Source organism: Phoxinus phoxinus, assembly GCF_949152265.1.
Source record: "Phoxinus phoxinus genome assembly, chromosome: 6".
NCBI lineage: Eukaryota > Metazoa > Chordata > Actinopteri > Cypriniformes > Leuciscidae > Phoxinus > Phoxinus phoxinus.
This window is the reverse complement of record NC_136881.1, coordinates 25,913,856-25,934,324: the sequence shown is the minus strand read 5'-3', so window position 1 is coordinate 25,934,324 and position 20,469 is coordinate 25,913,856. Positions and strand designations below refer to the sequence as shown.

Genomic DNA, 20,469 nt, shown 5'->3' with positions numbered 1-20,469 from the left:
ACAGTCGCCATTCATCATGTTTACTGTGGCGAGCAGGACGAGACTGACGGCCGCGGGAGAATGACGCGAGGCCAGTGGCGTGATTACTGATGAGCGGAACCTGTGAGACGCACTGGTCTCGTATCTCTCACAGAGGAGCAGGAATTTTCTTAGCAATGTTAAAACGGACATTAACCCATCACTTGTTTATCATTCATGTAAACACTACATTCAGATTCACCAATCGGAATGAATTCAGTTAGATTGAAACAAACGGTGTGCATGTAAACAATGAATTGCAAAGAATGCAAAAGCCGAATCCTAGACAATTTTGACGATCTCGACGGCCGGACATGTCCAGGAAAAAGAGGATGGTAACCCCTACTACTCAGCTATCTCTACATAATAAGAACCTGTTAGCTAAGCTTCCAAATAAAAGATGGCTTACACTATTTGTACATTCTGTGAGTGAGATCCCACCCTCTATGGGCGGGTTGAAAACATGCGGATCTAGTGCCTTCTACTGGCAGTAGTTTTTAGCCTCTGGCCAAAAAAAGCCTCTGATGACGCACAATTAGGATTTTTGCATCATCGGAGGATTTTTTACAGACAAAAAATACATAAATCTCTTGTCTCAGGGGATATGAGGGAGGTAAGCATGGTAATTTGAAAATACTCCTACTCCCTCGAACAAATGCTGTTGTCACTGTTAGGTCATTCATGAAAGCCCTAATCGGTGGTTGTCGGACACCAGATTTTGAGAGGGGGCCTCTACACTGCACCTCAGCAGACTTCACTAGCATGTTCATGGCAAGTGCAAAAAGGATCATGGAAATGGTACATCTAGTGATAATTCCTTTCCTGAGCTCATGCCGCTCCAATATAGTTCAACACTGAGCAGTGAGATGGTCCTGACTTGATCTATGTTCTTTGACTCTCTCTCCTTCTGAATCCACAGCCCTTCCACATACCTCCACTGGATTGGCTACCTTGTCCCTCCCCCGGTAGGCTACCTTGCCCCTCCCCCAGATCACCTTTAAGATCTTCCATAGCCTGTTGAGTAGCCCCGGACAGTTTTTTATAAACCCTATAAGGTACCGCACTCTGCCTTGGGGCTGAGCTTGATCTTGCTTTATTGAAAACCTCCTGGGTCTCCTTCCAGCTGGGCTCCTTACTGTCAAATTCCACAGTTGGTGCAGGTGGAATGATCAAGGCCTTACAATGGCCAAGGTCCAGATCCCTGGCTTCATCTCTAAGGTTTTCTCTAAGGTGGCGGTCAATCTCATCTTTGGGGCAGGTGGGCGCTCCACTTCTGCCCTAGCTGCCGTTTTGTAAGTCCAAATGGATTTGCTTCCTAGCTCTCTCTTTCCTTTGCCTCTTATGCCACTTAGCCCTCCTCTAGGCCACAAGCTTCTTGTGGAAGATGTTACGCGGCTCTGCAAGAGGTCCCTTCTACTCCTCTGTCGCTGCCTTGAACCTCCGCCTCAGACTCTTCAGCTCTTGCCTCAGCTGATAGATCATGACTGCACTGTTGTTCTTAATGTAGGGGTGTTTCACTGCTCCCTTCTCCTCCAGCCCAAATCTCTCAGTTGCTAGGCTGACGATAATTAGTCATTGTTTGGAGGAGTTGATCAGCATCACCCTTGGTAGTTGCTTCCAAAATGGCATTGGCATCTTTGTCAAACTGGAGCCACTTCTTCTCCTTGTAAGTTTAGGGCCACTTAATCCATCTAATTTCAGATGCTCTGCATGGGTCTGGAGCTTGAGTCACCTGAAGGACCAGAGCACTGTGGTTTGTTCTTCCTGCATCTCACCAGGCATAGTTCCTGAGCACTGTGACTCTTGCACCATCTGCACGCATTTCATCTTGGCCTGATGGATCTTCAGGCCATGTAGGTTATTGCACACCTTGCCGCAGACACATTCTACACTCGTCATCGTATGTCCATTATCATGTTATCACATGGTGTCATATTAAGTTTGAAAAGTTATTATTTTGATTATTATTGCCGCTTGCATAGACATCAGTGTGCATTTTTAGAAATTATAAATGTTTTTGCTAGTTTTCATGTGTTTTTTTTTTTGTTTGTTTTTTGTTTTTTTACAGTAAGCAAAGCAGGAGAGAGAGAGGGGGGACGGGATCAGGAAAGCCAGGACTCGTACTCGGGTCACCCAAAGCGTAACTAACGGCGATATATGTCAGTGCCCTGCCCACGAAGATATCTCCGCCGACTCTTATGTGTATTTTATTGTCTGAAATATAGACCCATATTGATTCAATTAAATAATTTGTGTGAGAGGGGATTTTGAAAAGGGACCTAGATGATGTGAGTCTCAGACCTCCACAATAACTAGCTACAGTATGTGCAGTCACCATCATTTATCTGCATATTTCAATCCCTGTCTCATCCCCCTCCACAGGAGCGGTCATATGATCTTATAAGCAACTTAAATTAACCCACAGACATATTTAGTACCTGGTATTCCTGTAGCACAACCACCATCAGAGCCTCAATGATGGACATGTTAATTGCTAGTTCAACATAGAAAACCTAAACCTATTCTTCCCAGGTTGACAGTGATAAAGAGTCTGTTTTAGCCTTGCTGAAAATGGCTCTACATTTGTCTCTTAGGGGTACATGTTCATCTCACTGAGCAGTGACTACAAACTAGCATATTTGTACATGCATGAGCCCATTTCCAGTGAGAATCCATTCCAAAAAAAAGTACAGAACAATCAAAAATCATGGCTTTAAGATTGTTTTCACACTGTGGTAATTTTGCATTATCTGTAGCTATGTGCATACGTACCAGTATGTGTGTATGAAGAGAACAAATAGTTTACATACTGTATGTATTTTTCCCACATTTTATGTAAAAAAAAAAATACTTAATGCCAAATAGCCTCTTTTAAAGCCAAAAGTGAAAGGCTTCAATTGGTAATATGTTGGTAATTTTTGGATTATAATTAATGGTAATTAATGTTGTTCAATCCGTCGATGGCGCTGAGTATAGCAGCCTCGGTGTTAGGTGCGCTTTGTTTTGTTTTGTTTTGGTGTGTTAATTTAGTTTCCGGCTGTGATTCTCGGTGCTCTTTCACCAGAGAAGAGCTCATGAACATCAGGGGAACAACTCCAGCGGACTTAGTTCCCACTTTCCTCGCGTCATCTGTGGAATTATTGGACTTTTTGGTGAAGGGCTCTCTTGCTGTTGTTCGCGCTGTGAAGCGCCACAGGAGAGGAAAAAGAGCAGGGTCGCTTGTGCGTCTTCGCCGTCGGGGACTCCGCACACCGCTACCGGCAATATTTCTCTCCAACGTGCGCTCACTGTGCAACAAAATGGACGAACTTCAGCTTCTGGTGGGGAAAAACAGAGACTTTTATTTATCTTCTGTTCTGTGCTTCACGGAGACGTGGCTGTGTGAACTGATTCCAGACTCCGCGCTGCAGCTGGCTGGCTTCCAACTGTACAGAGCGGACCGCGACAAAGAACTTTCCGGTAAAACGAAAGGTGGTGGTGTCTGTTTTTATATTAACAATGGCTGGTGTAACGACGTGACAGTGATTCACCAGCACTGTTCTCCTGATCTGGAATATTTTATCATAAACTGTAAACCGTTTTACTCCCCCCGTGAGTTTGCTTCATTCACGCTGGTCGGTGTTTACATTCCACCCCAGGCCAATGTGCAGGATGCGCAGCGTATGCTGACTGACCAGATACTCTGTGTGGAGCAGACAAACCCGGACTCCCTTGTTATTGTTCTCGGTGACTTTAACAAGGGAAATCTCAGCCAAGAACTCCCCAAATACAGACAGTTTATAAAGTGTCCAACCAGAGAGGGGAACACTTTGGATCACTGTTACACCACAGCTAGCTGTGCCTATCACACCGTCACACGCGCTCCACTGGGACACTCTGATCATGCGATGGTCCATCTGATTCCTGCTTACAGACAAAAATTAAAACTCTGTAAACCTGTAGTGAGGAAATCAAAGAAATGGACCAGTGATGCTGTGGAGGATCTTCAGGCGTGTTTTGACTGCACTGACTGGGAGGTTTTCAGGACTGCTACCAACAACCTAGATGAGTTTACAGAGGCGGTGACGTCCTATATAAGCTTCTGTGAAGAAAGCTGTATACCAACACGCACCAGGGTAAGTTATAACAATGACAAACCCTGGTTTACAGCTAAACTCAGACAGCTAAGGTTGGAAAAGGAGAAGGCATTTAGGAGTGGTGACAGGGCCGGGTGCAGGGCGTTAAAGTACAGGTTTAGCAAGGAGGTGCGAGAAGCTAAACGGTTGTACGCAGAGAGACTAAAGAACCAGTTCTCAGCAAATGACGCCACTTCTGCATGGAGGGGGTTCAGACAGATTACAAACTACAAACCCAAAGTCCCCCACTCCATAAATGACTCTCGCCTGGCAAATGAGCTAAACCAGTTCTACTGCCGCTTTGAGAGCCAATCGGACACCATCCCTCGTGACTCCCTCGCTCAGCCTCTGCCTCAGTCCACCACTTTTTCCCCTCCCTCCTCACAGCTGGCCAGCTCTACCCCCTCCTCTCCTCTCTCCATCTCAGAGGGGGAAGTCAACCGGCTATTTAGGAGGCAGAAATCTCGCAAAGCAGCTGGGCCAGATTGCGTGTCTCCATCCACCCTGAAGCATTGTGCTGATCAGCTGTCTCCGGTGTTCACAGATATTTTTAACATCTCACTGAAGACATGCCATGTGCCAGCCTGCTTCAAAGACTCCATCATCATCCCTGTCCCCAAAAAACCAAGGACCACAGGACTAAAGGATTACAGACCCATAGCCCTGACCTCTGTGGTTATGAAGACCTTTGAACGTTTTGTGTTGTCCCACCTAAAATCCATCACAGACCCACTCCTGGACCCCCTGCAGTTCGCCTACAGAGCCAACAGGTCTGTAGACGATGCCGTTAACATGGCCCTTCACTACATCCTTCAGCATGTGGACTCCCCTGGAACCTACGCCAGGATCCTGTTTGTGGATTTTAGCTCTGCTTTTAACACCATCATTCCATCCCTGCTGCAGGACAGGCTCTCTCAGCTGAACGTGCCTGACTCCACCTGCAGGTGGATCACTGACTTCCTGACGGACAGGAAGCAGCATGTGAAAGTGGGAAAACATGTCTCTGATTCCAGGACCATAAGCACCGGATCCCCTCAAGGCTGCGTTCTTTCCCCCCTTCTTTTCTCCTTGTATACCAACAGCTGCACCTCCAGTCACCAGACTGTCAAGCTCCTGAAGTTTGCGGACGACACCACCCTCATTGGGCTCATCTCTGGTGGGGATGAGTCCGCCTACAGGTGTGAGATCGACCATCTGGTGACCTGGTGCAGCCAAAACAATTTGGAGCTTAACGCTCTGAAGACAGTGGAGATGGTCGTGGATTTTAGAAAGAGCACAGCCCCACCTTCCCCTATCACTCTGTTTGACTCCCAAGTCACCACGGTGGACTCCTTCCGCTTCCTGGGCACAATCATCTCCCAGGACTTGAAGTGGGAGCTGAATATCACCTCCATCACCAAAAAGGCCCAGCAGAGGATGTACTTCCTGCGGCAGCTGAAGAAGTTCAGCTTGCCAAAGAAAATGATGGTGAATTTCTACACCGCCATCATTGAGTCCATCATCACCGCCTCCATCACCATCTGGTACAATGCTGCCACCGCCAAGGACAAGTGCAGGCTGCAGTGTATCATTCGCTCGGCAGAGAGGGTGATTGGCTGTAATCTTCCATCACTTCAGGACCTTTACGCCTCTAGGACTCTGAGGCGATTAGGTAAGATTGCAGATGACCCCTCTCACCCCGGACATAAACTGTTTCAGACTCTCCCCTCTGGCAGGAGGCTGCGGTCTATCAGGACCAAAACCTCTCGCCACAAAAACAGTTTCTTCCCGTCCGCAGTTAGCCTCATTAACAAGGCACGGGTCCCCCACTGATACTCCCCTCCCCCCCCCCCCCCCCCGTGCAACTTAAACAAATGTCTTTGCACATGCAATTACTATTTTATTTGATATTATGTACAACTTGGTAGATTGCACATATTTGTTGTTTATCTTATTTATTTATTTTTAAATTCTTATTGTTGTATATATATATATATATATATATATATTGTCCATCCCAAAAATTTTATAGTTTTTATATTTTATGTCAACTGTATGTTTTGTCTACGTGTAGCACCTTTGACCAAAGCAAATTCCTTGTATGTGTAAAGCATACTTGGCAATAAAGTTACTTCTGATTCTTCTGATTCTTCTTCTGATTCTGATTATAGGCCTTGTCAGGCACTGTTGGTGTTGGTCGAAGTGTGTTTTCACCCGACTGAACATATACAATCAGTGTTTGTCGGGGGATCGTATTTTGGGGCAGTGTTAACATGACAGTTATTTTTCATACAATTCTAAATCCAACGGCCAACTTGTTTGTTGGTGTTTGTTGGCGTTTGTCTGGGGTTGGGGTTTTTAATATGCTTTAAGAAAAACCATGAGCAAATTCATAAGTCAACACCATTACTGAGTATTTACAACTTACAACTGAAGTGAACCAAAGATAGTCTCAAAAAGCGATTTGAAATCGATGGTGTTTCTTACTTGAAAAACTACCTTGTAACCAATCACATCAACATGTGATTGTCAACGAGTGGATCTCAGAGCTGGTGCGAGTGAGTAAAGGCAGGGCTAGTTTGCATATTCATGGTACTGCGTATATTAAATGAGGCAAGGGTGTAGAGTTACAATCAAGCTATTTTAAGGCATGAAGAATTTTTTTTTACAGGAAAAAAAATGTAAATACAGTATGTAGTTTTAGTAAAGTAAATGAGGTAAGAAAAATTAACTTGGTTTCCGTTTGAATAAAAGGTCATTTTTCGGACCCGATTAACATTTGATTGATTGATTTTTATTTAATAATTTATTTATTTTTTCATACTAATACAGTGTGAAATTTTTTAAGTGACCATGAAATCACGATAAACTATTCTTATTTTTTTATGGAATATTCAACCCGATAGCCAGCAGCCATATCACCCTGTAGCCCAAGACTGGTTGCCCACTGAAGCTAAGCAGGGCTAAGCCTGGTTAGTAGGCTACCTGGATGGGAGACCTCTTGAGAAAACCAGGTTGCTCCTAATCATCCCCATATACTGATTGGCTTCATCACTGTCTCCTCTCCACCAGTAAAACTGGTGTGTGGTGGGCGTTCTGGCTCAATATGGCTGCCGTCGCATCATCCAGGTGGATGCTGCACATTGGTGGAGGTTGAGGAGATTTCCCCTTCCATATGTGAAGCACTTTGAGGTCCCAGAAAAAGCGATATATAAATATAACAAATTATTATCTCAAGGAAATTATTTTATGAGGTGGCTATGAAGGAATTTGTTCGAATTAGCCACCTCGTACTCACTCTTACGAATTCGTACAAATTGGTAGTGAGATAGTGTCAAGGTGTGGTGTAGGCAGAGGAAGATGAAGAGGCACAAGCTCCAATACAAACTTTTACTTAACTCAGATAGGCACAGACAGGCAGAAGGTTTACACACACCAAATACAACGTAGAACGGACAAAGACTGACTGAACAAAAGGGAACTAAATACAAACACAGATGAACACTGATTAACAGAACACAGGTGATGCAGATGATGATGATAAAGATGAACTAAACCCAGGTGATATAGATGAACTGATAATGATGAAGACACATGACAAGATGACAGGCAGACAAGTCCAAACTAAACAGAACACAACTGTGACATTATTCCCCCTCCCGGTAGGCGCGTCCTCGCGCCATAGAAGACCAACTGCGGAGGGAGGGGACTCAGGAGAAGGACGAAGAGCAGGTGAAGGCATACAGAAGACAGGAGGGACCAGGGCGGAGCAGGCTGCGCAGGCGGCCAGGGCGGAGCCATGGAGGAGGAAGGGCTGATGACTCCAGAGGGCCGACTGATGAGAGCGGAGCAGGAGGGAGAGGAACCCAGGTTGGAGCCGGAGAGCCTTCGAGCCCAGGCAACGCCGAGGATCCGGCAGGACATGGCGGAGCCGCTGGCTCTGGCGACTGAGGTGCAGGCGGGGACACAGAAGGGCACGGTGGAGACAGAGGGAGTGAGGACCAAGGAGGGACTGAAGGGAGTGAGGAGTCCAACGGAGCCGCGGGGACGAAGGGATGAGGTGAAGCCAGAGTAGTGCAGTCCAGAGGTGAGGGAAGGTCGACCAACGTGAATCCGGGGGGACGAGGGAGCCTGGCGGAACTGATGACTTGATGGGCCACATTGGAGCTGAGAGAGGCAGAAGCCAAGGGGACGTTAATGGACCGTCGGGCTGAGGCGGTTGGAGGCGGAGACCGGGGATCCACCGACCAGGAGGAGCTGAGGGGCTGACAGGCAGTGGTGGAGGAAGGGTTGAGAGGTGGTAGATGGGAGTGGGAGGCTGGGTGGCAATTCGGAGACAGGCTCGGGGACGGAAGAGTCGGACCCAGCAGGGCCGACGTGAGCAGTCTCTGGCTCAGCGGGCACGACGTGAGCAGTCTCTGGCTCGGCAGGCACGACGTGAAGATCAGGCTGGTCGGGCACGACGTGAAGCGCAGGCTGGCATTGACGTGTACCTCAGGCTCAGCAGACATGATGTGAAGAAGCTCAGGCTCGGCAGACATGATCAGGCTCGGCAGACATGATGTGAAGGGACTCCGGCTCAGCAGACATAACTGTGGCACATAATCAATATAATGAGCAAGAGAACATGTGGTAGTTGCCGCAGTTACAGGGAATCGTCCAACCCACACCAAAAGACGGTCTTTAAGGTATCCTCGTTCCAAGGTACTTTATGCGCCTGATCAAGGAACTCTTCTACATACTCCTCGATCGGCCAACCATCTCGGAAGCGGGTGAGGAGAAAATTAGAGTTCACCGGAGTGAGGAGGATATCCATCCTATGCTTTTTTTGTGGTCAGTTCGTCTGTCTAAGCAAACTAAACAGAACACAACTGTGACAGTTGGAATATTGCAGTATTTATAATTTAAAAAAAAGGTTTTGCCCTCATGAACTTTAATCAAAATAACTTTCCCTCTCTCTTGCATGACCTTCTGATGTCGTGTTTGCTGGCGTGTTACGCTCTAGTTCTGTTTTGGCTTCATTTTTATTCTTTGCCGTCTTCCGGTTTGCCTGAGTTCAGGTTGCTAGTTAGTTTCTATCATCACTGATTCTTAGTTCTGTTAACCAATATGTGTGTGTTTAATCCCTTAGACACGACCACAACGCAGCCCTGAAATATCAGCAGAGACTGTGTCAACGACAGATAAAAACGTTATCAAAATGATTCCCTTTCAGATTTGCATTTGCTTAAACAACTAAACATGCTGTATTATGCATGCCAGAAAAATAATTGGCAATGTCAATTTGTAAAGAAAGACTACACACATGCGCACCTATGCATTCAAACACACATGCCTCTAGAGTCTAGACAACACATAATACACGTGCATGCCATCACCGCTTTCACAGATTCACGTTTTTGAAGTTTATACGGAGATGATACGGGTATTGCTTTCAAAACCAGTTTTCATACACTTTGAAACCTACTTCAAAGTTTGCGTTCTCAGGCCACCAAAACACAGTTGTCGTGTAAATGAATGACCCGAACGCATTAAAAGTTTTCTGTTTTCAGTTGAAAACGGTGTCGTGTAAGCAGCCCCTAAGTTAATAATGATTTTACAATGGAAATTAATCAATTAAAAACTTAAGCTAGACAACGACTTTCTGCTAGAGCTGTAAAGCTGCTTTGATATATGTAGTGTAAAAAGCTCTATAAATGAGGGTAACTTGACTTGACAAAATGAAGCCCTAAATTTTTCTAATTTGAGAAGCCGTTTCACTCAGATACATACAATAGGGAAGAAAAGACTATCACAACTTCCGTTTCATGCCGACTTTGTTTAAATGAATTGTGGTTAGGCCTAATTAATATATTGTATCTACACTCCCAGTTTCAGTTGAATTCAATTAGAAATACCAGAAATATGCATATTGTAGGTGGGCCTTTAAATATTGATAGTGAGGGGCCGAGTCAAAATGGTTGTGAACCACTGGTTATTGATGCTACAAATTCTGACTCTTTATAATTAAATAATTAAAAATGATGTGGTATTTATAATAAATTTCATTATGAAGTCATTTGACAATAGAAAGAAGGGGAGAGATGTTCATTGAAAACTGTACAACAACTTGAAATTAAGATAGTATGGTAAATTCAAATGATCAGCCATTAGAAGTATATAATAGAACTGGCAAGGGTAATAAATGGCTAGATGCTTTCCAGATGGGGCAATTATTGATGGTCTTATTAGAAAAAGCAGAGCAGGATGTCTTGCTGCAGCTGAATCTTTATAACTGGTGTTGACAAGATCCGCAAGCTTCATTTCAAACCAAATCAACTGCTGAATATTTGTTGTCTCTCTCCCTCCGCCTCAGCATGGAGAGTGAGACATCAACAGAGACACATCAGAAGTGGCAGCTAGCGCCTATGTCTGTCTGTAAAAATCTGGAGTCCCTAAAGTAGGCCACATGGAAAGGAGGAAAGTATAAAAAAGAAAAGAAAAGGCGGATAGAGAAAAACCTTGAGTATCTGGGCTGCCTCTATGGTTTAGATGTTTCTTTGATGTGTCATGTCAGAAGATCTGGATCTTAATGTGTTTAAGCTATATGAGTTGTTGAATGGATTCTAGTAGAACATCCCATAAAGTGACACATTTAAATGTAAAAGCAAAATCTAAACCCATTCAGAGTGAATTTAGCTTTACGATATGCATATAAATAATATTTCTTCTGATAAAAAATGCTTGCAGTGAAGCAGATCTATAGGATTATCAAAGAAAGACACCAAAGACATGAAGTTAATTTTTGAATTATAAGTGAGGCTTCTCTATTTACTGTCTGAATCAAAGAATGGAAGGGAATATATTTTCAAATGATAACAAGTACCAAACACTGATGTAAAGAAAAGTTTTTATTAACAATTAGGGACAAGTAGGGATGTAAATATAGTTTTATTCTGGTTCCTCTTAACAAGAGTCAGTAACTAATTTAAGCATCATATTGTAAAACAAAGTCTGTAATGTTAGCTAAATGGGATATGACTAGATTGGTATGCTTGTCAATTTCTGCTTTTGGTAGCAATGATGTAGTATTGATTGGTCATTGATCTTCAGTCAAGTGGGAATGAATCCAGATAGCATGGTGTAGCTACTGCCATTTGTCTTTAAATAATCATGGCCATGAAGACTGATTCAGGCTATAAATCAGATCATCTTCGTATCCACTATTGGAAAATACTGACAGAGACACTAGAAACTATAACTTTTTTTAAACAACATATAAAACAACCACTTGCTACTTAAATGTATTTTAAAATGTAATTTATTCCTGTGATGGCAAAGCTATTATTACTCCAGTCTTGATCCTTCAGAAATCATTCCAATGTGCTGATTTGGTGCTTACGAAACATTTCTTCTTTTCAGCATTTGTGCTGCTTAATATTTTTGTGGAAATCATGATACCTTTTTATCAGGAGACTTTGATGAACACTCCTCTGAATACATAGAGTTAAGTGCTTTACTCAAAGTCACAATGCTGATAGTGGATGTCAATTCTCCAGATGTAATTATCCAGTTCATGGGTCAATCCCACTTAGTACTCAATTCCTGAAATATTTATATTACGACATTAAGCTCATATCATGACTCTTTCAGTGGCAAATCAATCAGGTATGCAATGGCATACTTTTTCATAGCACTGTTGAAGTACGCTTCACTATTATCATACTTCAATAAGAATGAGTATGAGCTCATGAAGAAAAAAAAAAGAACTGATGCTTTGTATCACTGCATGTAGATATATTTTTTTATTGTATACACTTCAAACATCAGTCACAATAAATTCATTGTATAATACTCTGGACTATACCAACAGTGCACTGGCTTACTAAGCTCTAAGATTTAGGCCAACGATCTAAACAAATTCCTTTGAATCTTGGATCAAGGAGATAATCATGGTTGGAAAGAGAAAAAAGGTGTGTGCATGTGAGAGTGTGACAAGAAAGCAGAGATCCATGCAACTCATGTTCTCTCTTTTTTTTTCTTTGAGATGAGAGATGAAGACGAGAAAGGTGACATTTGGAATTTGAATGTCACAACCAGAGAAAAATGGCCCTTTGTCGAACGCTTGAGATAAATTGATCTGATAAGGACAGCACTGCATGCATTAGTGGTCTTTAGCCAGGCATTTAGTGTGTCTGAGACGATGTGGAGGAGTAGGAAAGGGAGGTGCAGGGGTTAAGGCTAAGATCACATTGCACAGACAGGCCCTGGAAATGTCAAGGTGCAATTTACAAATTGATTCCAGCGACAATAGAAAGTCAATGGAGAGGCACGAGCAGGTCTGTGTGCCACAGTACCCAAAAGAAGCTCATCTCTTCCGTTACTTACACTGTAATAAATCTTTATGTTTTATTCAGCTTTTGTAAATGTAATCTCTGAGCAAAAGGGTGAATCTATCAGATTTCTTTAAAACCAATACAAAACGACAAAATAAAAGAAAGTGATTTCTCTATGACCTTGATATGATGAAGAGAACAAGAAAGCCGGCAGACACACATAAATACCGCTGCTGCAGGCGGCACAAAGCCTTCTCCTGCTTCTTTCGCTCTCTTTGTAGAGCCAATGAAATGTTGAAGGTATAAAGAGAGACACCTCAGAGGTTTGGCTCCACGGTGTCTATAAAATCAATAAGAGCACTCCACGCGACGATGATAGCAACAAAAACAGGGCACTGGCCATTAACAGACCTCGGTTACTTACAGCACACAATTACTGTTTACATAGCACTTTTTCTCAGTCGCTGTAACACACTTTAAACTGCAGCTCCCTGGAGAAAGGAACGTAGAAGCGTACTTTAACCTATATTTCCTTTAAAGTTAAACAGTGCTCTGAACAAAAGAACAACATTCTAACCTCCTCAAGAAAGTCAACTATCTACATCAAAATAGAGGCTTTCTTTACATCAGCAAACTTTACATCAGACTTTTGCAAACTTTGTTAATGAAAATTGTAAAGAAAAATGTTCACTGACAACCTTTTTTTCCACGATTAAGATGAGACGACAATAAAATGACACCGACATCATTCAACTCTAACTGTGTCTATATCAACATACAAAATTGTTGGCGGAAAAAGACTAAAATGTAAAAAATAGAACAAAATCTCTTTATGATTCCTTCAACAAAAAATACTAAATAAAATGAAAATAAAAAATAATTCCCCAATCAGAGCTTTTCTCTTGTGTGCAACCATGCACACAAGCTCTTTCTACACTGCTGAAAAAAGTGCTGTGGATCTGAAAACAGACAAACATGCAAGTCGGAGTTTAGCGATATCCATTGAGATGTTTCGCTTAAATAAAAGTGTAATAAAGTCAGTATGTGTTCCTTTATGTAGCTAATTGTGCTGTTTGCTGCAACTAAATCTGTAAACAAACCATCTCAGTGATGAACTGTAATAAATCCAAACATGGATCTCAACTACATTTGTGATTGTGGTTTCAGAATAAATGCACTTATATAACCTATGTGTGACAATACACAGTCTTTTTTGTACTTGTTTTAATATAGAAAAACATACGCAAATTAGGGATTTCACTGTTTTAGCTTTTGAGAGAAGCTTTTAAACAAATAGCTGGCACAATGAACACTATGGCAAACACACATACAAGTATGTACCAGGGTGGTGAGTCAATCATGGGTGCGTTTCCAGTACAACGACGTAACTTGCTGCTTCTCTACCATACTATGATGCATCGTTGAAGAAATCAACTTGCTAGTCACGACTGTTTCCCGAAACCATAATTGTCGCAAAATGGTCGTTCAACCACGTTGGTTTATTACATCACGCACGTGGTGGATAACTTAATTTTAATTAAACTGTTTGAGATCGAATTAATGCTAGATGTTCTGATATAAATTACAGACATGGCATTTGAGTACTATTTCTCATTTTTCTCAGTTATTTTGCTTTGTTTCCAGATTCTATCATAGACTAGTTCTTACATAGGCCTAGTAGAGCATTTTCACACATATGCGCAGTCTTCAAAAACGGTGCTTTGAATCTCTTTACAAACTAATAGGCGTAAATGACATTAATTTAGAATACATAAAAAAGACACAGATTGTACTGAATGTCAGCTTGCTTTTTTTTGCTCAAGATAAGGATTTATTAAGTCCACATGTTATACAAACTAGAAACTACGCTTCTAACCACAGTCGAGCTGTCGTTCCAACCACACAAGTTTGCGATGCTGTTTGCGAATCTTCGTTGGTACGAAGGTTTCGGGAAACACCGACTCGTTGAACTATGCTGATAACAACGGAACTTGCAAACATAGTTGGCTAATTACTTTTGGGAGACGCACCCCTGAACTGAATCTAGAATGCCTTTTAAATCCCCCTTCAATTCCTGAATTGGAAATGAGGTAGCAAACAGAATGCAGAATTGCAATTCGAATTTGAACGCAAGGAAGAATTCAAATGAACTGAAACAAATTGAAATAAGATTAAGTCGAAGTATAGGCTACTAGAATTACTAAAACTGAATAATAAATTAAAGCTTTTTTTTTTAATGACTAAAGCACAACATGAAATTACTAAAACTTAAGGTTTTTACATTTTATGCATTTAGCAAAAGTTTTTATCCAAAGCAACTTACAGTGCATTCGTGATATGCATTTTATCAGTTAATGCATTCCCTGTGAATCGAAACCATGAGTTTGGCATTGCTAGTGCCATGCTCTACTGTTTAAGCTACAGAAATAATAAATGACAAATAATATATTTGTTTATGTTAACATTCTCTTTCCCCACCATTGACATCATTTTCAATCATTTATGACACAACGCTTCACCACCATCGATGGGATTTTACACCAATCCATGTTTTCACTGTTATACAGTAGGGGGTGCTACTGTAGTAGGCTACGCATTTTCTGAAATAGTACAGAATCTCTGGATCAAAACACTGGTGAAAAATAATCAGAAACAAGTGATAGAAGCATTGCTTATGCACATGTAAAATAACGTGATCATCAACATTTAACAGCATATAAATCAAACCTGCCTAACGTTACCGAATTAAATGTCGACCCAGGAAGGGTTAACATCTGTGAAGATTTGGGGGTGTTGATGGAAGTGATCTACACCATCTATGTTTTGATCATCGTTCTGAATCCGATCCCGATTATAATCTTTGAAAAAAATCAATTTGCTCAGCTTTTTGCTCAAAATGTTGCTTTTTCATGAAACTTGCATTCAAGTGTTGATTGAAAATGATCAAAAATACTGGGGGTGGCTGGTAACTTTCTAAAAAAAAAACACTGGTGAGTTAATAGACTAATAGTAGCCTACATCAAGTATACTAAAGTATAACACTGTTTGAAGACACACTTTTGATTGCTGGCATGACAAATGATTGTGTGTAACATTGTGAATAAATAAATTCCAATTCAGTAATTTTAATTCTGAATATTGTTCAACCCTGTTACAGGAAGCTATGAACAGCAATATAGATTCCAAAGTCATCCGAATCGTGCCCATTTTAGACGGTCCAACATCAAAATAGATTATGCACACTTTATCTGCTCACTTTTTGACCAATGACAGGCATGAAAAATCCCCTTGTTGAACACTTAAATACCACTTTGGACTGATTAGAGTATGGCTTGAGAACATTGCTATCTTACAGCGATCTAATACCCATTTTCTAGTTTTTCTTGGTTTGAGATGACAGTTGAGCATGATTGGCAAGAGCAGCCCGTCAAGCATCAGTGCAAAAAGGTGGTTTTAAGCGGGGCTTTTTACAGACCTGCGCTTAAATAGTGACTGGTTTTACAAGGGGGTCAAAGAGGCATTCGAGATTCAGCTACGAGCATGAGGAGGAGAGAAGACAGGAGATTGCGTGATAAGCTTATTCAGAGAAGCTTATTCAGACTTCTTTTAAATGGATTTTTAAGGGCTTTGAAGAGTTCTACAATGAATGCCCTGCAAAATGTTCCTTTTTTTTTTAAGTAAAAGAGAAGCATATGAAATACAAAATCATTTGATTCGTGCTACAGTATATAACAGCCTATTATTATAGTACAACAGTTGCATATATTGCGAGGTCATGTAGGGCCATCTCTGTATGCATACTAATTGGATATTATCATCAGTGTTAATCACGAATAGGGATTTATGTTTGAGTGTACAGCAAACCCTAAATTTACATTTTTATAGGTTCACACTGGAAAGGACTGTATCGATCTATTGTTTAATGTGTGATGGTTTAAACTGAGCAAACAGTGACATGTTAAATAACTGCTTTTCATCCCATGCAGCTCGGGAGAAATAGGCTACGATGACTCATAACAGGGAAAAAAGTTTTTAAACGCCGTGCAAGCCAACTCAGATGGTTTGAGTGTTCTCTTTATCTTCTGCACATCCCACACAAATATGCTCCCTCTTTCAAAACACACAGACATAACATAAGAGTCACTTGTTCTTGTAATGTTCGTATTCAAAATACTGCCATTTACCTAATTTGGTGTGTGAATGTGTGAACTGCGAGTGTAAACAGAAGGGAGGAGTAACGGGAACAAGCAGGGTGAGGATGAGGAATTGCCATCACTGCAATTCAGTACCTTAGACAGGTGAGAGCCATTGTTGTAATACAGGGTGAGTTGTAACACCATCAGTTTAACTAATTATAAATAATATAAATTAGGGTGACATCACAGTTATACATGCCCATCACCCTTCTGAGGTGATTGAAGTTTACGTGTAAACATATAAAAGATTTACTGGACAAAACACAATTTTGAGTTAAGAAGTTAAATTTCATGTCTGGTTTAAATTTTGTTTGTGATTATTTTATTGAATGTTAATGAACTGTCAGAAAGAAAATATGACAAATCTGTAAAACCTTACCCAAATCTGTACAACCTTACCTTTAGTTGCCCTTAAGATATGAAATACATTTCTGACTGATGTACTGCCCCATTAACAAGCGGTTGTACTCATTTTTTGACTTTTTTTCCTGACAGTTTATAATTAGAACCACCATGTTCTCTTTTTCTAACATCAAAACAAGCTTTTGACAAGGAAGGCAGCACTACTTGTCATTGTATTTCTACTAGAACCACAAAGTTGGCACAAAATTAGACAGCGTCACAGTTGTGAGAGTGACTAACATGCACTCACAAACTTGTTTTTAGAATTGTTAGCATACGATTTGTATGTATTTCTGTATTGGTTGCAGTTTCATTTGCTGTCAGTTTTTAAATAAAAATGTTTCTTAAAGGCCTTTGTTTGCAATTTTGAATAATGAAATGTATAAAATGAAGCAGGTTGGAGGTGCATTTATTATTCAACATTTAATTTGCACAAATTCATAAATAGAATTTCAAATCCCTATGTTTTCAATTAGTATAGCCTAACCACTCAGGTTGTTAAGAGCACTCTTAGTACTTGACCTTGATTTACAGAGTTGTAAATGTATAACCTATTTTAATATGACAGAAAAATGTGGGAATTTCCTATCAGTGGTTGAGAGCGCAAGACACACGGAGTTTTAGGCGTTGAATGTTACAACATTCCCCGGTCTTCCCTATGGGTACCCAGTTTGAGTGATGCTCAGTATTAGGCTAAGCCTGCAGAACTACTGAACGACAGTGAACAATGTGTTTATAATCGTTCCTGCACTGAGCTGCAAACCAAAACAAAGTGCATGTTCTGAATTGGGTACAAGTGTCATTACCCAAATACATATTCTGGTCAAATTGAAAGGCTAAATGCGATTTTAGCATCTCATCTGCACACAATACGCACAATAAACATGCACACTACGCATATGAGTAGGCATTATGCTATTATCAACCTGTTCATATAACTCACCTTGGTTTGGATGGCCGGGGTCCGACAACATCAATCCCGGTAAAGCAAACACGAAGAAAAATCTTTGAAAAGTCATTTTTTTATATCCAGTTGTGGACGTAAGTCGATGAGAGTTACTAAAGAAAATAGTCCACGACGAAATATCCAGTAATAAAATTAATTTAACTATTGAACACGATTTTGCGCGTCAGCCGCCTCGTTCCCCGCACCGCGAAAACGCGGACACAGAGCGACAGAAATGCCAGCCCATTACGCACAACTACCGGCGGCACTTGAAAAACTTACAGAATTTACCCATTAAATAGGATAGAGGCTGTGAGATAAGTTATCACTAACGATGTCTGGTTGTCAACACTTGAGATAACGATCGACTAGTTATGTTCTCCAGTCATCAATATCCATCAACGGGCTTCCCCCTTCTCTAAACGTTAACACGCGCTTCTCTTCTTGACTCTACGTGCCGTCGACACGAGCCTGGCGAGTATCACGCGCATAAACTTGTCAATTCAGTCTCGCGCACACAGACAGTCCTGGCTGGAACGAGAGCTTCCACTATACGCTTTCAGTCTCGTGCGCGCGAAACGCGATCCTGAGGTGAAAAGCCCAAGTGAGTTTTGAGGATCTAGACGGAAGACCAGCTCATCAGCACTAGAGGGTGTTCGTTTCCACTCTGTGCTGTCTGTGCCGTCCCGTGGTTCTTTCAAGGCTAGGGAAGTCCGGCTTGCTTATTTAAAACATGCCACATAAACAGTAAGTATTTGGTCTGCATCTCCTGTAAGGCTTACGGAACACCCTCAATCTGCATAAGTTAGGCTAGATGTAATTAATTTCCATCATGATTGACACAACTGCGGTGTGTGTACTTAATTCTACTTTTAAGATGTTGAAACATTTGCAGTATACGCTTAGCTTCCTTTACTATATTAATGCATGAAACCCATGGAATATATCCAAAATAATAGCTGAAAGATATTGTGCACTATAAAATTTTGGCAGAATGTATTTAGCAAGACTATACTGCCTACATAATACAGCAATTAATTACAAATTCAGAATTGTAATATGAAATCAATGCAGCCTAGATAATTTCCAGTCAGAACACAACAAATTACTGAAAAACAAATGAAAAAACAAATAAAGACAATTATTAAAAATACTATTGTGGCAAGCTAAATATTGTTTCTGATGATATTGGTCTGCTGTAGCTTGTTGTCAGCCAGGCATGCACTAATCTCAACACTCAGCATAGCATCAGCAATGATGGAAATCAATAAACTACATTTTAGTTAAATAAATAAATAAAACAAAACATCACAGGTAACTAAAAGTGACAACAACAACAATATTAACAACAAAACAGAACAGCAAATTGTACAAAAATGCAACCACATAATTTATTCATTCCACAATGCATGATGGGAATCTGGGCATTAGCTCAGTATTGTAGCCACTTTACAGTTAATCTGCAAAAATAGTAGCAGCATTGCATTAATTTAACTTAATCCTCTTCATCCCGTAGGCCTTGCTTCATTAGTTTTAATTATGCAATTGCATATAATGCAGATTACTCTATGCATTTTTTTTTTTACAGACAGTTCACCTCTGAATAAAAAACTGGTTATAATTCATTCTTAGAGCAACTGTGCAAATATGTGACCTGATTCATCTATTGTGGTCGAGATCCTATTAATTGCTGGCTGATGTCCTGCTTGTGAGTGTCCACTGCTTGTCATGCCCGTGTAATTCAGACATCTAACTGGCGTCTAATGGTCTCAGATGTGAAAATAACTCGCTCCTTCCCCCTCATATCCCCTACATACAATCCATTCAGGATGGTTATTTTTGCGCAGCCATTTAAAGGTCATCCGATGCCATCATGCATACACAATATGCTGAATGTAATTTATTGATTGACTGGAGACATGAGGTTTTGCGGAAAATAGGTTTTTAATATAGGAGCTTGCTTGAATTAGGTTATGCTGGCTAAGCAGTAGTAATACACACAGTGTGTGAACATCCGATATGTACTGTGGGCAAGTACAGAAGTTGCCAGTGTAATGAAGTCCTAACTGTGCAGAAGTTTTTTTTTGCAGAAGATTTAACAGTAATTTATTACAATAAAATACAGAATATTACTGTGAAATCAATATCAGGTTGATCATTTTCTGCTATTTAAAAAAAATATATATATTATAAACAATTAATGGTGCTGGAGTGTGTGCAATGCTTTAGGTGCTTTAAGGATAGCTCACCCAAAAAAAAAAAAAAAAAAAAAACATCTCATCATTTACTTATCCTCATTCCAAACCCATTAGACAAAACATATTTTTAATATGGTCTCATCAGTTGTACATCATTTGAAAATTGTATGTACATTTTGAAGCATTAGTTGAAAATAAGCAACTTAAATAAACAATAGAAGAATTGACGCAACAGTGTGCAAGTTAATGCAAAAAGAGGAACTGAAACAGCATATATAGGCTATTGAAGTACAGACAGGT

General features: G+C 40.9%; 1 protein-coding gene across 3 annotated transcripts in view; it reads right to left on the bottom strand.

Annotated features, from left to right (window-relative positions):
* The window catches only part of epha6 (eph receptor A6), a gene marked incomplete at its 3' end in the record, with an annotated part of 142,628 nt that extends 123,986 nt beyond the window's left edge, over positions 1–18,642 (bottom strand). For 2 of the 3 annotated variants that reach the window (XM_079615758.1, XM_079615759.1), the window contains exon 1: positions 17,969–18,166. In XM_079615758.1, the coding sequence (XP_079471884.1) occupies positions 17,969–18,044 (76 nt within the window). In that variant the 5' untranslated portion in view covers positions 18,045–18,166. Of the gene's footprint in view, positions 1–17,968 lie in introns of all 3 variants that reach the window. The other variant, XM_079615760.1, reaches the window with a different exon arrangement.
* Between the last annotated feature and the right edge of the window lie 1,827 nt (positions 18,643–20,469).